This window comes from Microtus pennsylvanicus, chromosome 4, assembly GCF_037038515.1.
Source record: "Microtus pennsylvanicus isolate mMicPen1 chromosome 4, mMicPen1.hap1, whole genome shotgun sequence".
Taxonomy (NCBI): Eukaryota; Metazoa; Chordata; class Mammalia; order Rodentia; family Cricetidae; genus Microtus; species Microtus pennsylvanicus.
Window position 1 is genome coordinate 50,214,499 of NC_134582.1, and position 21,809 is coordinate 50,236,307.

Below are 21,809 nucleotides of genomic sequence, written 5' to 3' on the forward strand. Positions count from 1 at the left end.
AAGCAAGGCTGAAACAGCTATGCAGCATGGGTCTCAAAGCCAAACTTTATTCTTCAAGGAACAAGGAAAAGAGCATGCAGGAAAACTGATCAGAGTAGTGGAAAAATAAAACAATCAAGAATTGGTCTTTTAAATCTCAAAACTGATAAACTTTTAGCTAGACTGGCTATGACAGGGGGGAAAAAAGCTCAACTAACTAAAATTAGAAACCAAACTGGGGACACTGGGCTGGAGAGATGGTTTGTTTAGTAGATTTAAGTGAGTTCAGATGCCCAGAAAAAGCCAGGCAGGTATGTAACTAGCTCTCTATAATCCCAGGATTTGAGAAGCAGAGAATGGGGAGGGGATCCCTTGGGCAATGTGACTAACTGGTTTACCAGTTAGGGGCTCTGTATTCAATAAAGTTGAGATAAAAGAAGAGACCTTATGTTAACTTCAGCCCCGTCTCCTGCACGTATATGTGCACACACTTACACACATGTGAATACACATACACAGTGATATACCTTTAAAAGGAGTGGGGATATCATGGCAGGTTTCCCAGAATGAAAAGTGCAAAACATTATAAACTGTATCTCATCAATATATCCACTGGATAATAGATAAAAGAGAAAAACCACCAACTCTGATTCATGACGAAATATCAATCTAAATAGAATCCTCTAATTACGTCTACTATTAAAACCTTCCCAGCAAAGAAAACCCCAGGACCATGTGGCTATAACAGTACATTCTACCAACCATCTAAAGAAAACCCCAGGACCATGTGGCTATAACAGTACATTCTACCAACCATCTAAAGAAAACCCCAGGACCATGTGGCTATAACAGTACATTCTACCAACCATCTAAAGAAAACCCCAGGACCATGTGGCTATAACAGTACATTCTACCAACCATCTAAAGAACAGTATTTTCTTTTTTCTAATTGAGACAGGTTCTCTCTGTAGAGCCTTAGGTGACCAGGTTGACCTTGAACTCAGAGATCCTCCTGCCTCTGCCTCTGGTCAAATTAAAATTAATTTTGACAAATTACTCTAAAAACTTATAAAGGAGGACGCACTTCCAAAATATGAAGCCAGCATTACCCTGAAATCAAAACCAAACAGGCAGGATAATAAAACTATAGGTCACAGTGTTACAAAAATTCTTCAAAACAAAACCAAACCATAACAAACAACAAAAAGCCCAACATGGGCCAATGAGAGAACTCAGCTGCCAAGCCTGGCAACCTGAGTTTGATCTTCAGAACCCAGATGGTAGAATGAAAACTTAAGTTATCCTCTGATACACAATCATACACACACAAAAATATAAAATTAAAAAGAACTAGCAAACAGAATTCAATAAACATTAAAGGATTTTGCGGGGTTGGAGAGATGGCTCAGTGGTTAAGCACACTGGCTGCTCTTGCAGAGAATCCCAGGTTTAGGTCCCAGCACCTGCATGGAAGTTGACAACCATCTTATTAACTCTAGTACCAAGGGATCCAATGCCCTCTAATGGTCTCTACAGGCACCAGGCACACATGTGGTACACACTCATATGTACACGAAGTAATAAATATTCACACATATGAAATAAAAATAAAGCTTTTTCAAAAAGTATAGCTATAGTCATGATCAAGAAGGATTTACTGACAGAATTTTAGGATGATTTAGCAAAACAATAACAACAAAAATCTATGATGAGTTGGGGAGACAGCTCAGCTGGTAAAAGTAGATTGCTTTGCAAGCAGGAGGACATGTATTTGAAGCCCAGGATCTATGAAAAGTCATGCGTGATGGTGTGCATTTATAATCCAAACAATAGAGGTAGAGACAGGTGGATGCCTAGGCCTTACTAGCCAGCCAAACCTATTTGGAGTTCCAGGACAGTGAGAGACCCTGACTCAAAAGACAAGATGGATCCTCAGGGTTGTCCTCTGACCTCCACACCTCTGTGCACATGTGTACCAACAGGTGCTCATGCATATGTTTATATGTATAATTGAAAACACACACCAAACATATACAACAGTTAAATACACAATATCAAGATGAAGAAAAACCATGATTTCAAATGATACAGAAAAAGCACTTCACAAAATTCAATAGCCTGCCATAATAAAAACTCAATAAATTAAAAGTAGACAGAAAGTCAGCAAAAGTCATATATGAAACGCCCACATTATACTTAGTGAATAAAGACAAAGCCTTTTCTTTAAACCCCAAAAGACAAAGATGCCCATTTTCATCACTAGTATTCAACAGACTACTAGAATTCTAACAATAAGGCAAGAAGAAGAAGTGAGAGGTATCCAAAAAGAAAGGAGGAGCTCATGCTAACGAACAATGATCTTTAAATGGAAATTAAGAAAATAATTCAATTTATAACATCACAAAGAATTAAAAACACTTAAGAATAATTCAACCAAGGACTCTAAATGGAAAGGTATTTTCTGCTTAAGGACCAGAATACTTATAATTGTTAAAACTCAGTCCTACCTCAAATGGCAGATTTAACACAATCAGTTAAAAATCCATTGATGGCTACAAACAGAAAAATTATCCTAGAATTCATATAAAACCTTAAGGAACCCCAGAAAACCAGAATAAAATTGAATAGAAAAGTGGAGGGGACTAGAAAGACGGTTCTTTGGGTAAAAGTCTACAATGCAAGTCTGATGACTACAGAATGCAGGCGGAAGAACCACTTCCAAAAGTTGTCCTGTGACTTCCACATGTAGCTGCACTTATTCATATACAATTTTCCCCTTAATTTCAAGGAACCTCAGACAACCAAAACAATACTGAGAAGTGTATAGATCATATTACTTCAGAATTTACTATAAATATAAAGCTCCAGTAGTCAAAACAGTATCAAGGATTTAGAAAAGATAAAACCAAAGGAATGAAGCAAAATATGGAAATAAACCCTCATACACAGTCAAATCAATTCTGAGAAGGGATCCAAGACCATCAATGAGGGACAGTCTTCAACAAATGATGTAAGGATATCCATAATAAAAGCAGACCTTTTTATAACATACAATTATCTCAAAAATGGATCATAGATTTTTTTTCACATAGCCCTTACATAAAGGTATGTAACTCATTTGGTGATACCAACAGCACAGGAAATAAGCTACACCAAAATTAAAATTACTTTTGTACCAAAGAATACGATCAAGAGTCAAAAGAATGTGAGACTATTCATAAACCATGCATCTGATAAGGCATTTATACCCGTACATATAAACAGGCTGATGATATATGTACAGTGGTCAAAGTGGTTGCCACAAGTCTTAAAACCTGTTTCATCCTTAGAATCCATGTAAAAGTAGAAGGCAAGAACTCCATAAAATTATGATTTTCTATATGCGTACCATGGTATATGTGCCTCCACCCACAATAAATTTAAAAGTGGGTTCCTGGAATAGTCTAAAGCAGAATGAAGTTGTCAAGAGCTGGTGGAAGGAGTTAAGGGTTTTGTTTGTTCTTAGGCAGGGTCTATGCAGTCTTAACTGTCCTGGAGCTCACTAAAATGGCTTTGAACTCAAGAGATCCTTCTGCCATTGCCTCCTTAACCTCCTTAACACTGGGATTAAAGGTGTGCACTACCATGTCCAGCCTACAGCTAAATTTTCTTAAGATGATGTCTAGAGGTTTTCACAACAATGTGAACTCAGTCAATGCACCTAAACTGTACAGTTAAAAGTGAAGATACTTTTTTTTTGCCAAAACGAAAATATTTTACAAAAAAACCTGAGTGACTATGCAACATTCCATCCAAGAGGTCAAAGTTAACATGGCCAACCCTGAAACAAACTGTCTCAAGTGGCTGATAAATGATAAAGGCCAGGTGTCTGTGGCGCTAGGGATGGAACCCAAGCCTGCACTCTACTAACATTATCCAGCCACTAAAACTATCTTAAGAGAAAAGCTTGCCCATAAAGCTTTATAAAGCTATATATATATATGATACAATAGAAATCATATATATAAAATATAATGAAAAGTAGCATGATTGAAAATGTTGAAGAGTATATGGGAGCTAATTTCAGTATTCGAAGAGTAACTAGGAATTAAAAAGGCGATGGGTCAGGCTTGGGATGCCCCTATAAAGATACACAACAAAGATAATTTATAAAGAAACTTACTATTTTCTCTTTTAAATAGTGTAGACCCTCCCATCCCCTTGAACTCCAGGGTATAGTTTTATCACTCGCTTGCTATATTTACCTTGCATAACACAGTGCTAAGTGGAGCTCACCCCAAGACACCAAAATCTGAACAATTCTTAAAAACTTGCTTTTCATGTTCATAACTGTTTTGTGGTTGATTATAAGCTCCTTATCGCCTCTAGTTAGTGGAATCAAACAATGGAAGGGGTGGTCTGCTTAGTGCTGAGCTGCTGTGAGGTCTTCCTGCTTCACAATCCACCTGCTCTGTATGCAGAGTACTCATGGGCTTTCAAAGGCTTTTTTGACATTTTAATTTTTCAAGACAAGGTCTCTCTGTGTAGCCCTGGCTGTCCTGGAACTCTCTCTGTAGACCACACTTGCCTTGAACTTAGAGATCCACATGCCTGGTTTTAAGATTTTTACTTTTTTTTTTGGTTGTGAGTCTAGTCTTTAAAGGCTGAGCCATGTGTGTGAAGGTGCAGAAGCCAGGAGAGGGTGTTAGATCCCCTAGTACTGGAATTACAGGCAATTGTGAGCTGCCCAACAAGGGTGTTGAGAATGTGTTCTCTTCAAGAATGGAAAGTGCTCTTTACCACTGAGTCTTTTCTTCCAGCCCCTTTTTTTATTGGTGGTGGGGTTTCAAGACAGGGTTTCTCTGTATAGTCCTGGCTGTCCTGGAACTCTCTACGTAGACCAGGCTGGCCTTGAACTCACAGAGATCCACCTGCCTCTGCCTCCCAGTGCTGGGATTAAAGGTGTGCGCCACCACACCCAGCTTTAGAGTTTCTTACAGAGTGTTTTAGTCCATAAGGTCCATGTTCCTTATCCAAAATCCACTGTTGCGAAAAATACTCTATTTTTAAAAAATCAAGGTCTCAGTTTGTATTAGAAAAGGATTTTTGTAATTAATGGTTAACCGATAAAACTTTCTTGATCTACAGAAACTCTTAGGATTTTCAAGAATTCTCAAAATTGAACAAGAAACTATAAACTGTGTTTCTCTTTTCTATTTGTCCAACTGTTACATGTAAGCGAGTAACTTTCAAGTAATCTGTATTTCCCTTAAGAGTTTCTTAATCTTTTCTTTCTACAGATTAGTTCTCCAGATTAAAAAAAAAATCCCTAACAAGAGAAACAAAAAGTTTGTTGCATTTCAACCCCAACTGGGATACCATATTTATTTGAATAGGGTCTTGCTAAGTATCAGAGAGTTGGGAAACTCCCAATACGCCTATCTTCACTTGCTGAGTGCTGAGATTATAGGCATACACAGTAGTATATAATTCAATTCTGATTCCAAATGCTCAGGGTGAGTGTAAGAATCAACAGTCCTAAGGAATTAAGCTTCCTCCACAAGACTGTCCTGACTTCAGACATGGACTGCAAGTGCTCAATCTTCAGACCATCAACATTCCAGGTTAGCTGTAAAGTGGACAGTTCTCAAGAACTTCTTGGTTTAAAAGTTTGCTGAATGACTCACAGAACTGAGAAAAATACTGTCTTTCAATAAAACATTATAGTTATAAATAGTCGTATTAGAAAAGATACAAATGGGGCCAAACAGGCCAATGAAACTTCAGCAGTGGTCTAGGGTAATGCAGAGCTTCTGTGCCCTTGTTCTCCTGGCACATCAACACGGTTTGCAGTGTCCAGAGCATTTAAGAGTCTTGCCATACATGGCACCTGTCTTGTCCAGAGTTCTTTACCAGGGCCTCACTACCACGGTATGATTTATTAATTAAACAGGCAATGTGATTAGCCCAAACGTATTTCTGGTGACCAGCCTTTCACCCTAGAGCCTGCGATGAGCCAAATCAAGAGTATAAGAAAGATACTTCAAGAATCCTAAGGGTTTGAGATATTCCTTGTTGGGAGCCAGGGAAAGGGTCCAAGTTCCTCATTATATGACACGAAGTAGTAAAAAGAACTGTTTTTGTCTTCACAGAGAATAATCTCTAAGACAATGATGAGACAACCCCCCAAAACCAGAACGAAATTTTATTACATACAGTTTATAAAAGCAAGAGTAGTACTCCTGTACAAAGCAGACAACTGGTCTTAAATACAACGGAGAGAAATGTTAGTCCTACAACAGGTGATACAAGTCGAACCATTAGAGACACATTAAAACATTTAAAAGTATCTTCTTTCTCGATAGTCCATTGTGCATTTTTTAGAGATGGGGACTCATCCCAGGCAAGGTCACAATGGCATTTTATTGCCCTCGATGCTGATTTTCACTGCATGAGCAGATCTGCTTTTTTTCCTGATATCTGTGAACTTTCTCATCTGTTTATCCAGTCGACTGATACCTTTCTTGGAGGATGCCTGAAACTAAGATTAGGGAAAATTGAAGAACAAATTATTGAAATATGTAAATCTAGCAGTCAGAAGAGTTCGAAGCTTAATAACCAGAACATACTTTGGTGACGTCAAGGACAGAGCAAGTGTTAGAAAAAAACACTACCAACCTCTCAGTGACAACAAATGGTTATTGTCTGTGCTTTAATTTTAATTTTGCTACAGCCCATAGAAACTTCCTAGACGACAGAGGGGGAAATATAGAAACTATAGTCTTCCCAATTTCATCACTGACATCTGACTATATGGGACTAACTACTTGACATACGATTTCAAACAGTGTTGGTACTAAAAAACACAAAACAAAGAAAAGCTATTAGAGAAAAACTAAACATAACCAACACAGGCAAATCCTGAGGTGCTGAAGTTCTAGATTCAGCCTTGGGGTGAGTCTCTACTCTGCTTCAGCAGGATCCAGAATTCTATGCACACTATACCTGGTGGTCACTACTACTACCAGAACATCTCTCACTTGCTTTTATAGTTAAAGGCTTAATTGGGTTTTCTGTTGTTTTGCTTTGTTAAAAATAAATATTTTAAAAATATTTTGAATAATGCATATCTTACAAAGATGTGGTTCCCAAAGAACTGACAGCTTTTGTAGCATTTGAATGCCTGGTTACCAGGAAGTGAAACTGTTTCATAGGATTATACAGATTAGGAGATGTGGCCTTATTGGAGGAAGTGTGTTTCAAAAGCCCATGTGAGGCCAAGTTTCTTTTTCTTTGCCCATGGATCAGGATATAACTCCCAGCTATGCTCCAGTGCCATGAATGATACCATGCCTCTGTGATGTTAATAATGGACTACCCTTCTGAAACTGTAATCAAGCCCCTAATTAATTGCCTTCTTTTACAAGAGTTAGCTGGGTCATGGTGTCTTTTTACAGCAATAGAACAGTGACCAAGACAGTGAGTGACCCTCCCTGCTGGCTACATTGCTATACAGGTTGCAGTGGGGTTCAGGGCAGTGGGGAAAGAGGAGAAATAGTCATCAATGGCATTATCCAGCAGTAAACACTGAATGCTATAATACTGACTTGACAAGATGTGTGCACTGGAATAATATTGGCATGACTATTACAGAGGTAAGAAATCACTTTCTCAGTCTATTTGAGTTTTAGTCTACAGGAGAGAATTCATGACTGGTAATGTAAACCTGACCAAAATCCACTGCTTGGGAGGCCATGAGCCCTAGGACAGGAATCACTACTGCTGTGTTGCAACACTGTCATGCTGTCAAAGTGCCTTCAAACATCTGTGCTTATATTCATGACATTAGTCGTGCACTCTGTCTTGGTCAGAAGCTTCTTTCTACAGTGGGGCAGCAGCTAATGTAGTGATTCATAATTATCATCAAAATGCTGAGAATAAATGACTGTTCAGATGTCAGCCATAAATGGGAGAGCTGTATCAACACCCCCAGGCTCAGGGAACACAGAGGAAGAGGGGATGGAAAGAATGTAAGAAGAGCCAAAGGATGGGGAGGAATGCTGTGAAATACTACCTTTTGAACATAAGACGGTTGTTGTACACATGAGCTATTGCAGCTATGGGTACCTACCCAAGGTTAAGCCAACAGGATTGGTCAGCATTCCAGCAGACAGTATAAACTGGTCTCAATGAATTACAAGAACTACATAAAAATAAGGGATAGTGAGATGGCTCAGTGGGTAAAGGCACTTTCTGCCGAGCCTGATGACCTGAGTTTGATTCCCAGAACCTATGTAGTAGAGTACTCTGACATTCATAGGTATACTGCGACACACACACATACAAGCACATGGACAAACACAAGTAAATTAAAAAATTAAAACCAAAAAACTACATAAGGAGAAGAGATGAAGGTCGGAAGGTATAGTGCTATCCCAAAGGATAAGGGAGGGGATGTTGGAGGGTGGGTGATAGGAAGATACACTGTATACACGAATTAAATTGGCAAAAAATATTTAAAAAAACAGTAAATGATTAGAGAGACAGGTGTTTTTCTTTTACTTCTCCCCAAATATTTACTATTAAATCACTTTCAAAGCTATTGTCTCAAAAACACTAAAGAAGGTAAGCTGGAGACTGTCCTGAAGTTGTGCACTGTGAGCTTTCTTAGTCCATTCATGGACTCAGCCTCACCCTAATATGAAGCTATTTCATCACTAGCCAAGGAACAAGTTTTCTAGGGCAATCTTTAAGTTTTCTAGGAATATCCCAATTCTAAACATTATTCAATACTTGGCACTGGTACTCTCAGCACAAAAATTTTCTGTCAAATGAGAACAAGCTATATTACCAGCAACACATCTCCTAGCCTTCCTTTCATTTTTGTACAAGGAGTTGGTGGAGGTCTTACTGCTCAAATCCCTGACAACCACCTGACTCCCTGAAGCTTTTCATACCAAGCTGGACTTCTCTTTGCTCATTCCCAGGATCTTCTCTAACAGTCTGCACCCTACAGGATCTGTTTGGCATCAGCACCAGGGACACAGCCAGCCTAGTGCCAGACTACTCCTGAGCACTGCATATATGTGGCCTGCAAAGTGCTCAATGAGCTAAGTTTCATCACAGACATCCAGTATCTAAACATGTCAAATCCAATGATCTTCATTTCCCAATTCATCAATTCTGTAACATTCCTTTGGACATTAGGAAAACCATAATGTTTTATCAAGAAAGAGAGAGAGAAAAAAAAACTGTAGAAGACTAGCAAAGAACATTTGCTAACAAAACAAAACAAGGGGTGAGGTACAAATGAGAACATATTAAACTACAAAGAATGGGAGTCAAATGAAATTTTGCCATGTTAAGTTAAAACCAAACCTTCAAAACTCAAGTTATAAGAGCATGATCACACTGCAGACTGAAAATATTTTAAAAAGTTAATGTTCATGCATGCATAAAAAATAAAAAGCTATACTCCAAAATATTACTGTCAACTTACAGCAGAGTACAAGTTATATTACTTTTACCTGTAATGCCTGTATTTAAAACTTTATACAAAAGAGAGGCATTGCCTGCACTTTTTTTATTTTTTAAAATCCCAGCATTCAGAGGCAGATAAATCTGTGAGTTTGAGGCCAGTGTGCTCTGCAGAGCAAATTTTGGGTCAGCTGAAATTTTGTATCTCAAAATAGTTTTAAAATTCAGAAATAAACAAATTAGTATATATTCACATAAATCACTAAGACTATTACACTTAAAAACGATAAATCTCCAACGTGGATTAATGAGGAGAAACGAAGAAAATGACATGCCCCTCTGGCTGACAGAGCTACATTTTGGAAATCTCTATAAATATCATATCAACAAATTACAACTAGAAAGTCATAAAGGGAGCTCTCCCTTCCACTGGGAAAAATGATAGCTATCTCCTACCCCTGAGGGTATATATGGGATCCTAGCCAGCAACAACAGCAGATGGGCACACAGCCCCTAGAAACATGGAGTATGCTTCCGGAGCAGACCGGACAACAAACTTTTATTACATTTTCATGGCTGCATTGTCATTTCCAATTTTCAAAAACAAAAGTACCAGGAAAGGAAATATGAATATGATAAGGTGGCTAAAACGAGGGATGATAATAATAAGAAAATATAAAAAGAAACATGTAATAAAGGAATATTAAGGAGAAGTGAACACTGATTTAGATATGGAACAAATTAGAAAAAAGGAAGTGCAGAAAGATGTCCTCTGCATAAAATGAACTCCTTTTATTTATTTTTAGTAGCTAACTGCACGATCACAGCAGTGTCGAGTAGCAGGAACGTGTGTGTACTGAGGGAAGCTGAGGAAGAAGCACAAAAGGAGCAACAGACACTGTAGCCAGCAGCAAAGTGTTTTCCTGATCTCAGTGTCAGTGGCTTATGACCAGGTGATGAAGACCTGTTCAATAGACCTACATACCTAGTAAAAGGTTTTATGTAATATATTCTTGATAAACGCTACCATGTCATTGACTATATGAAAAAGCCACTTTCCGTTCACAAGCAAACCACTAAGCAGTTTGTATGACTGTAGTGCAGACTATGATTTTTGGGCCCAAATAAAAAAGTCTTTTTTTTCCAGCTAGGTACGCAAGCATCTCTAAGCTCAAGGCCAGCCTGGTTTACAGAGTGAGTTCCAGGACAGCCAAGACTACATACAGAATCCCTGACTCAAAAAGACCAAAAACATTCTTAAAAGGTTTTTTTTTTTCCTCAAAAAAATGGGTAATAAATCAAGAAAAACAAAATGTTTATTTGGAAAGTAATGATCTATTAGTCTCTAGGATACTGACATAGAAGGGGACCCCAGTACCAACTCCTAAGGATTCAGAGGCCTTATGTCTCAGGATGCTGGCCAGGATCACCTTGGCTGACTAAAAAAGCACACACTTGTTTCCACTCTGCTGGCAACTCAAGCCCATGCACAGCTCATGCTTCCTTGGGAATACCTCTTGTATACACACTCTGGCGGGGCCAGGACTACAGGGGCATTCTGTTGCCTTCAATGCTGAACTTGACAGCACGGTGCATTTTGCTGAGCCTCTTCTGTTCTGCAAACCGCCTCTTATGCTTTTCCAACCGACTTAGGCCCTTTTTAAGAATACCAGGCTAGAAAGAATGGTTTGATGGGAGAAAAAGATTACCAAGAAACAGCATTTGGGTAATGTCTTCACTGATGAGAGGGAAAGTGTCTATCCTGACAATTTTACAACAAATGGAGAGAAAGGGAGAGGGGGCTCTGAAAAAGCAGGTAAATTCTATTTCAATCGTGACTCTTTACATAAATGAACAAATACCTGAGCGATCCCAAAACAGAACTTGTGAATCAAATAAGCCTAAACTGCTATAAACATCATTAAACACAAAGAAAGGAGAAACAATTCCAGTGGTCTTGCTCTTCCTCTGCTCACTCACCCTGGATGACTCCATTTCTACATTCCACTTGGGTCTGACGACATAGTCCTTGTTTGATGGCATTGGGACTCTAGCACGGGCGCAGAAGCCAGGATCTCCAGGTCTAAGAGCCCTGAAGAAGGAAAGAAAAGCTGCTTGTTTAGCTGGCCACAGCAGAGCCTAAGTGAGATCTCACCCCTGTATTCCTAGACCCATTCCATTCAGCTGCAATGTTTCAAATCTTAACCAATAATGCCCTACCTCCTGTCATTCCATCATCAGACATACTGCTATAATGTGTGCGCTGTCATTCAATGCCAATTCCCTCTTTATATGAATTCTTGCTTCTCGGCTTCAGATGTAACCATGCCCTGTACTTTCCAAGGCTAGTAGTTTCAAGAAAACTTTGCTTTAAAATTTATGTGTTTGAAGCATTTGCCTTCATATATATACATGTACTACTAGAAAAGGAAGTCAGGCCCCTTGGAACTGGAGTTACAATGTGAGCCACAATATGAGAGCTGGCAAATGAATGTAAGTTTTCCGCAATAACAGTAAGTGCTCTTGAGCCAGTCTCTCCAACTCAAAAAATACTCGAATCCTAAGTTCTCTAACTAGTCCAAAGAGTCTAGGAGATGAGGGAAAGTTAGGTTGTCAAAGTAATCCTCCATTCTTGGAGAAAACTTGTGAGGTAACTACAAATTCCCTAGCAGTAACAGAGATCCCAGTATCTCTCTCATTAGTAACAACTTTCCAAGCTGTAGTTATCACAGTGAGGGTACTGACTGATACAATCCATTTACCTTATCCAAGCTGTAGTTATCACAGCGAGGGTACTGACTGATACAATCTATATACCTTAGCGCCTTTACATTTCTCAGTTTATTTGTCTCACTTGTGCTTACATTTAGTTCTAGACAACGTTGAAAATAACTAAGCTACACTAAGGTCACAATTCTTCTGTTATTGTCTGGGCATTTTTTTAAAAAATATTTATTTATTTATTATGTATATAATATTTTGTCTGCTTGTATGCCTGCAGGCCAGAAGAGGGCACCAGACCCCATTACAGATGGTTGTGAGCCACCATGTGGTTGTTGGGAATTGAACTCAGGACCTTTGGAAGAGCAGGCAATGCTCTTAACCTCTGAGCCATCTCTCCAGCCCCTTGTCTGGGCATTTAAACTAATTTTTTTTTTTCAAAATACTTTTCATTTATGCTGTCAACATACTGACTGAAAACAGGACTGCACGCATACGCACACATCTTGGTCTACCACCCTGCATGAAACTATACTTAACAACAGGGAAATTTTTAAGTTTCTTTTGTATGCTTTAAGCTTTAAACTTAAAAAGGAATCTAGCACTTAGCAAGCACCAACAAAATACTTATTAAATGAACTATTTTCTTAATTTTCAGAGCACCCAATACATTGTTTTGTAGTTACTCAATAAACAAATTGAAAAAAATTACCCTTTGTCAATGGGAACACATAACTTAATACTGTTCTTATAATAAAGTGAAAAACAGAAATCCTCTATACATGCTAAGAAAAATCAAGACAAAACTCTTACTTTTCCTCTCCTGTCAGCACCTTCTCCAAGTCTCTTCGCGGTGTCTGACCACCAGTGCTGGGAAAAGAATAAACAGTGAGACATCTGGATCTTAAATTCTTACAACTAGGAAAAGCACATCAAAATATCAAATTTTTACCATACTTTATATTGAATCATAGGAAGCACTTTTAAAAAACATTGTGTGTGTGTGCGCGCATGAGGGTATACAGTGGCAGTCAGAGGATAACTTCTCTTTCTTAACTCGGGTTCTTGGGATCTGTCAGGTCGCCAGACTCTCACAGCAGTGCCGTTACCTTCTGAGTCTTCTTGCTGGCCTGAGAACTTGTAATTCTTTTAAAGTTTGTTCACCTTAATATTCATTCATGCAGTATGTTTCATTCCCAGTGTTCTACAAAAGCTATACTTGTTACCGATAACCCTGCCCTCCCAGGATGTATCCAGAATACTGATAGATTGAACCAATATTTTTTTCTCCTAGGGTTTTGAAACGGGGACTGAGAAACTTGTTTTTTGCAAATGGCGAAACTACTACAATCTCTAGCACTCCAGCACTGTGAGGGAGCACACTGCATTCAGCTGTCCCAGAAAGGTCTGCCCCATACACCACTGCATTAAATTACACTTGTACATCATACCTGTTCCCTCATACCTGCTCATTCTTCGCCGCTGAGGCATTTGTTCTAGATCTCTCTGCTCCCTTTCTTCTCTTGTCATTCCTTTATAGTTGGAGGTAAGTCCAAATATAGGCCGAGACCACTCATCTATAGTAAATTAATAATTTAGTCCATAAAATAGTATTTCTCCTGGGTTTTTAAATAATCACACCCTAGTATTGGGCAATATTATTTATAGAGTATTATATAGAACATTCCTTTTTAAAATGTGGAACACAGGAAGAATGAAAACAAACCTAGAGTTCCTATCAGTATGTTCTTCAGTTAGGATCTAGATTTCTCTAGCATAAACAGGTAAGCATAAGAAAAGGTCTCAGAGGCTAACAACAGCAACAGTGGTTAACTCTCCTTGACAGTAATGCTCTCTACATAGTCTCTCATTTAATCTTTATAATAATCCAAAGAAAACAATTATTAAAATCCCTTTATTACAGAGGTGGAGACCAAGCTTGAAGCTTAAGTCACTAGCTGAGTATTTGCAGGAAGGTGGTGGAGCCGACACTATGAACTAGACATGGCTAGTTATAGGGCCTCCATTCTACCCGCTCTCCACATTCTTGCTCCACAGCTAGAAGACGTATGCTTTTAATTGCTATAGTAAATACTGAAAAGCATATTTGAATGAACAAGAGCATTTTAAATATATGAAAAAAAAAGTAATTGTGCATAGGCACTAAAATGCTTCTATTCCACTTTACTGAATCATTGTAAACAAATATTGGTAAAAATATAGCTTTTATATATGCACATCTTTCCCTCTATAGACATTAAACAAATAAAAAGCAAACTTTACATACTGATTAATTTTCCTGCCATATCCTTGTTGGACCTTGATTCCTTGGGGTGTTTATACAGATACATCACTGCTCGTCCAATCCCACTATGCTTCAGGGTCTCCTGGCTTACACTAGGTAGCTGGGGGAAAAAAAGACATACATGCATATAAATTACTCGGGAGCTAGGAGGCGTGCTAATTTACAGATCTCCAAGGCCTCATTTGTTCAGGTGAAAACTAATATAAAATTCTATTTTTAGGATCTAGAAGACATAGAACATCCTTTGGGCTGACATCAAAAGTCAAGGTTTCAGTATTAATGAAGTAAAGATATATAACAATGTGAGAAAATACCAATTACGCATACATATGAAGATAGCAGTTCAGTTCAGGCCTTGAACCTAAGCCTGAATCTATGCACACCCACCAGCTAGCTGCATGCCCTCTGATAAATCATTTAACTTGTCTTAGTGTCCTCATCTATAAAATGGAGGCATTACTCCTATCTTACAAGTTTATTGTGAGAGACAGATAAGCCAATACAGACACAGAGCACCTAGCAGTGTTAGGCACAGAGGTTCTTCAGATGTTAAGCAGCTTGTCTAAGGTGTCCTAATCATACAAAAAGGGACCCCAACTAGTGATTCCAATTCAAGTTTATAATCTCTAAATGTAACACACTTTCTACTTCAAGTGCCTCTTACATGCTCACTGCCAGACTGCTCTTCAAAGAAACCCATAGCTGCACTAAGAACTCTTTCCTTGAAAACTGCAGTCAACCAAATTTTGTAAAGATTTTCTTTTTATGCTCATTTTATTAGGTACGGTCTCTTTTCCCAAAAATCCCTTTTTTGGCAGGCTGTAGCAGAACAAATTAATAAGTAAATGGTACAAAAACACAGGTCTTGACTATAGAAACCACATTAGATATTTATTGAATTACATATTATCTATGCTAACCTCTTGCAGAATCTTCAACAATTCTTCCCGAATCTTCAGTGCAGGCAAACTCCTATCTGGTAAAGGTGAAAGCCATTCTTTGATGGCAGACATCACACCACTGTCAATAAATGTTTCTTTAAGATCCTGCCTGCAACAGTAATGATAATAATGATAAACACGATAATGATGCCAGGACTATACCCTCTGATTTTACTTACATAATGATGTTTAAAAAAACTGCTTTTATGGGGCTGGAAAGATGGCTCAGTGGTTAAGAGCATTGCCTGCTCTTCCAAAGGTCCTGAGTTCAATTCCCAGCAACCACAACCATCTCTAATGAGGTCTGATGCCCTCTTTCTGGCCTGCAGGCATACATGTAGACAGAATATTAAATACATAATAAATAAATAATTTAAAAACTGCTTTTAAATAATTATTTATATACTCAATATTTACTCAACTCCTAGTTTTAAAAGCAGCATAAAAGCTTACACTCAAAGGTAACTCACTAAGATATGCAGGTTTAATGAATATATTAAAACTGGTATCAATGATAGTCAAAAAAATGAAGCCCAATTATTACAACTAAAAAAACAACAACAAAAAACTCAACCTATTTTTTTTTTGTTTCAGAGTGGGGAAAACAACTGTGCTATTCTCTCAGAAAACAAAGAAAATATAGTTTTCCTGAAGGGAGAACATATCTCAATAGAATACCAATATTTAAACCCCGCTTTATGCAATGGAATAAATTAAAAAATGCAACATATCTATGTGAAATCTGCAAAGTAACTTTGCCTGTCACAATGGAGAAAATAGTTTTCAAGCTGGCTCCCTGGTGTGCTAAGGCATTTCTTCAACTCCAAAACTAGGCTGTAACTTTATTCAATGAGAAAACAAAGCTGTTTCTGATTGAGTAAACTAATCAAAGAATTTCTCAACAAGGATTTAGGAAAAGCATCATTAAAGCAGAGCAATGACACTGATGTCCAAGTCAAATAAATCTGTACAACATGAGCTCCAAGCAACATCTCCCAAGACCTGCTGTTTCCTACTACCTTGGGAAAAATAGATGAAAATTTACAAGGTCTCAATTGTCTACAAAGAATAAAATTAGTAAATTTCCAGGTTTTCTTTAATATTACCAGTTTTCTGTTTGCAAAAAGCACTAAGGTTTAAGAAAAATTTATGAGCCGGGCAGTGGTGGTGCACGCCTACCAGCCCTCAGAAGGCAGAAGCAGGTGGCTCTCTGTGAGTCTGAAGCCAGCTTGGAAGTTCCAGGACAGCCAGGGCTACACAACAGTACTTACAATGCACTTCCTGTTTACTTAGGTAATATTATATTCTAAAGTCTTTGATGGAATTGAAGAATAGATAGTTATAGTTTTCCTTAGTTATGATAAATAGATATAAATATTGTAACTGTAATTCTTGCTTGATAACTTTTGTTGTATGCAATTTTACTATGTTGAAGTTGAAGCCTTTCTTTGTTTAAACAAAAAAGGGGAAATGGTGTAGGAGATCCTTCCGTTTATGTGTTGCTTTCATTGGTTGAATAAAGAAACTGCCTTGGCCTCCTGATAGGGCAAAACTTGGGTAGGCGGAGAAGACAGAACAGAACGCAGGGAAGGAGGAGAGAGAACTGCCATGGAGCTGCCAGAATCAGACATGCTAAATCTTTCCTGGTAAGCCACAACCTCATGGTGATATACAGATTAGCAGAAATAGGTTAAATCAAGATATAAGAGTTAGCCTATAAGAGGCTAGAGCTAATGGGCTAGGCAGTGTTTAAATGAATAGTTTCTGTGTGATTATTTCGGGTGGAAGCTATCTGGCCAGGCAGGATGGGACAACAAGCAGCCTGCTCCTCCTGTTACAGTGTAGCTCTAGCTGCCCAGGAACTCATTCTGTTGACCAGGCTGGCCTTGAAATCAGAGATCTGCCTGCCTCTGCCTCTAAATGCTGGGATTAAAGGATTACATCACCACTACCCACCTTGAATATCATTTTATTAGAAGGAATTTTTTTTCCAGAAAAACAAAATACTCACTTTTTAAGGTGCATAACCACAGTAGGCAATAAGGTTAATTTTTTCAGTGCTGGCTTCTTTTGATTATTCAATTGCCTGTCTTCCTATTCAAAAAAAACAGAATACCCCCCCCAAAAAAAAGGGTTTAAAATAAAGCAATATTAACTTTTAATACACAATTATAACAACTACTACAATTCTGAACCTTAAAATAATTACTCAAAGAAAGTATAATTTTTCTGAAAGGAGGAGCTGTTTTACACAAAGCCAAACTCCTAATCTGTCCCATCAATCAAACCCAAAGATATTGTTACATTCCTTTTTAACGATCAGAACTGAAAGACAACTTTATTTATAGTACTAAAAAGTTTTCTAAGCTTTTGGAATTCATTCAAGAAATAGTATATAGCTGTGAAAGTCTGGTTTATCTTCAAGAATTATCTTTCCATGAGAAAGGAAAGTATGGTCTATTACCAAAAATATTACTTGGGTAATTTCTACTTTTTTTAATTATAAAAAATACTAAATTCTACAAATATACAATAGCATATCCAATGTACATTTCAACAAACACAGGGTTGTTCATTTAATTATACATCTACCTATTTTTCTTGACACACTCGAACTGTTTCAAATAAAGCCAAGACAGATTATCAAACCCCATGGACTCAGCAAAGGGGCTGGCGGTGAAGCTGAGTGATAGAGCATTTGCCTTTGGCTGCCAAGTGCCTGGGTTCAGTTCCCAGCATCTCAAAACAAAAAACAAAAGCATCTCTGCAAGTTCTCAAGGATCAGAATTAGTTTTTAAACACATTTGCCAATTTTCAGTAATTCATTATCTATCTATCTATCTATCTATCTATCTATCTATCTATCTATCTATCTACCTACCTACCTACCTACCTACCTACCTACCTACCTACCTATCTCCAAATTAAAGGAATATATATTCCAGTATAATGAGTCAGCTACAATCTACTGATCAGGGGTAAAACAACAAATGACTTTTTAGCATATTTTATATTTAAATAGACATCAACCTTGGTAGTGGACCAAGGTAGCTATGACAACAAACCTTCCATTCACTTAAAGATTCATTTTTACTTAACTTTTTTTTTCTAACCAAAATAAGCTAAATTTTGAAAATTAAGATTTATAGGATTAAAATTTAGCAAGTAGATACTTTATCACAGAAAGCAACAAATCTTTTACAGCAGTCTAAAGTTAAACATTTAAGGAAAAAAGATACCACACCATCAATCTTGTGGGGAATGAAGGCGTTAACTTAGAAGTGACATCCTACCTCAGCAGCTTCATTCATCTTTACAATCATGGCGCTCACAACGTCATCTGCATCACTAATAAAAGTGCTCCCATCTCGATTTCGCCTACGTTTGCCACACATGTTCTTTTTTCGTTGTAACATCATCTCAAAATCCGACAGAAAGTCCATACTAGGCAGTAACACAAAAGTCAGGCTCTTTAATCATACACCTTCTTTAATTACAATTAAGAACATCAAATTGTCTAATCTTGAGTCAAAGAAGTGCTACTTTTGTTTTGTTTTGAAACAGGGTCTCTATACATAGCCCTGGCTGTCCTCGAACTCACCTCTGTGAACCACCTGCCTCTGCCTCCCGAGTGCTAGGATTAAAGGTGTATGCCACCATACTTGGTAAAGTGCTACTTTGCTGTATGAATTTAGCAGAGTTACTGTATACAGGGTAGATATTAGAATGAACAGCTGTTCTTTAAAAGTACTTTGACCTTGAAGAATCCTCATGGAAAACAGCAATTGTTTTGCTTATGGGTATTGCAGCCACCCCAGGACTTCGATCTTATACTATTGTGTATTGCAAATGATACATAATAATGGGCTGGGAAGGGGGCAGGCAATGTGATGCTTTCCTTTAGTAAGACACATAAATTAGAGACCTTGGTATGAGGAAATACTTGTGTGTAACAATCAATAAATACACCTTTGTACAGCTGTTGGAGAGTTCAGTCCATGAGAGAGGCTGGACTTTCTTGCTACCCATAGGCCTTAAAATTCATCTTGGGCATAGGACCAAACTAGATCCTCTGAATGTGGGTGACAGTTGTATGGCTGGGGCAGACTGCGGGGCCACTGGCAGTGGCACCAGGATTTTTGGGAACCCATTCTCTTTGGAGGGATACCTTGCTCAGTTTAGATATAGTAGGGAAGACCTTGGACCTTTCCCAAAGCAATGTGCCTTACCCTCTCTGAGGAGTGGATGGGGGATAAGAAGGGGGGTATGTGGAGGGATTGGGAAGAGGGGAGTGGAAACTGAGACTTGTATGTAAAATGAAAAAGATAGTCTGTTTTCTTTTTTAAAAAAATTAAAGAAAAATTCTTCTTGGAAAGCCTTTTCTTCAACCAACCTGAGCTATACGATACACCCCGACACTACTTTTTTAAAAAGCTCAAATACACATAACTTACTACCACAAGAGTGAACCTTACACTTCATATCCAATTCCTGTTCTGCAGTACTGATAAATAGTAACATAAACAGGCCTAAGCTTTTCATATGCCACATTTACACCTGTCATCCATGAGGCTGAGATCAAACATTTCAAATCTTTGGTTAGGAGCACATTCAGTTGAGGTGAACTGCTTTTTTAGAAATAGAAAATGTTTAATTATTTGAATGCTTTGTCTTATGAACCATGACTATGAAAAAAAAGAATCAACTGCCACTTTTTAGTAATGAAGAGCATAACTTAAAACAAAGTGAGTACACACATGCTAAGTGCCTGACCTTTATAGCTATCATTACTTACACTTGAGAGGGTGTTATCTCACTCTGCCACATACTAATAGATTCAAATTTCTCAAAGAAGCACCTAAATTCTGCTTCTTAATTCTTGCACATCACTGAAAGCATAACCTTCACAACTGTGAACAGTGGTTATCACCCCATTCATGGCATCATCTTTTTCCGGACACGGTTCGCAATTATTTTAACAGAAGTAGAGTATAATTAAGAAACATTTTTGTATTTACTTTAGATTTGCTTCCCCTGCCACCCAAAATGAACTTTTTTCCCTCAAAAATTTTTATATTAAGTTATTTTATGTTAAGTTACAAATTAGAAGTATCGTATAATCTATAATTTATGACATCTGAGCACAGAGTAACAGCGAACATCTCACTAACAGTATATTGAGGAGGTGAAGGAGAAATACGAAACATTCTCTTCAAGTCTGGGAACCTAGATGAGAAACAGGAAAGCTCAACAGTCTCTACCTTCACCTTTCTCAGTTTGGTTGAACTTTCTTAAAACCAACACAAAAACACTCACTGCTTTCCTCTTTTGATGTTATCATCAGAGTCCGAGTCTTCAGCTTCTTTCAGCTGTGTTTCATTCTTCTCTTCCTCCAAATCCTCTTGGTTAAAACCCTAAAGGTACAGTGAGTTAAGCCCAACTATCATAACCACCTTACAGATTTCCTTCTTCAAACAATTCCCGACTTCTCACATTAAATAATATAGCCACAAAGGACAAAGCGTATTGAACAGGTATCAAGAGTGGTACAGCAAAAGATCCCCCCTTGGCCACTGGTGTGGGCTTCTGCTTTGTTCCAGGAAGCACTTCTATGCTTTAGTCTTTTATCATACATATGTCAGCATACTATTCAGAGGGTAGGAGACACTGACCTGCATTTTCCAAATCTCCAACCTGAAATCCTTTTATTCTTTGTAAGGCTTTGTACTATTTCGTTGTATTAGAGAACTGCTACCACAGAAATGAAACAATGCAATTAAAACAATAATCCTATCAAACTTACTGTAAATTCCTCTTCTTCTTCATCACCAGATTCTCCAAATATATCTGCAATAAGATTTCTAGAAAACCAAATATAAAACCACCCATCAGCTTTCTTACACTTGCATACGTATCATTTTACAAACAAGGTATTTATGGACAGTAAAATGTGCAGACCTTAGGCACAAAGGTCAACGGGCTTTAACAAACACAAGCACTCATATAACCAGTGCCCTAAGCAAAGAAGCCTATTTCTCTAGACATTTCCTCATAGCCTTTTCTCATGCAGCACTCAACCCACAGGTGAGGGCATTTTGTTTCATTTCCAACACTCCACTGACTGTGCCACATCCTCAACCCCTTACAGCCCTTTTAAATAAACCGTCCACCACCAAGACCCAGAGGTAACATGATCACTGACCCCAGCACCATAAATTTTGCAAGCTCTTAAACACCACATAAATGGAGCCATACCACACTCATTTCAATCTCCTCAGTCAACATATTGAGACCCACTCGTGTTGTAGTGTGTACAATACTTCAGCACCGACCCTAACCCTGAGACCCACTCGTGTTGTAGTGTGTACAATACTTCAGCACCGACCCTAACCCTGAGACCCACTCGT

The 21,809-nt window shown here is 38.1% G+C and overlaps 1 protein-coding gene across 4 annotated transcripts in view; it reads right to left on the reverse strand.

Moving 5' to 3' along the window:
* Positions 1–6,144: 6,144 nt before the first annotated feature.
* Positions 6,145–21,809, reverse strand: part of Iws1 (interacts with SUPT6H, CTD assembly factor 1) — a 33,250-nt gene continuing 17,585 nt past the window's right edge. For 2 of the 4 annotated variants that reach the window (XM_075969062.1, XM_075969061.1), the window contains exons 5-15: positions 21,206–21,263; positions 20,719–20,816; positions 18,696–18,846; positions 17,414–17,496; positions 15,382–15,511; positions 14,444–14,561; positions 13,622–13,733; positions 12,970–13,026; positions 11,416–11,527; positions 10,950–11,109; positions 6,374–6,499 (exon numbers count right to left, since the gene is read on the reverse strand). In XM_075969062.1, coding sequence (XP_075825177.1) covers positions 10,981–11,109; positions 11,416–11,527; positions 12,970–13,026; positions 13,622–13,733; positions 14,444–14,561; positions 15,382–15,511; positions 17,414–17,496; positions 18,696–18,846; positions 20,719–20,816; positions 21,206–21,263 — 1,048 coding nt within the window. In that variant the 3' untranslated portion in view covers positions 6,374–6,499; positions 10,950–10,980. Of the gene's footprint in view, positions 6,500–10,949; positions 11,110–11,415; positions 11,528–12,969; positions 13,027–13,621; positions 13,734–14,443; positions 14,562–15,381; positions 15,512–17,413; positions 17,497–18,695; positions 18,847–20,718; positions 20,817–21,205; positions 21,264–21,809 lie in introns of all 4 variants that reach the window. The other 2 variants (XM_075969060.1, XM_075969059.1) reach the window with 1 other exon arrangement.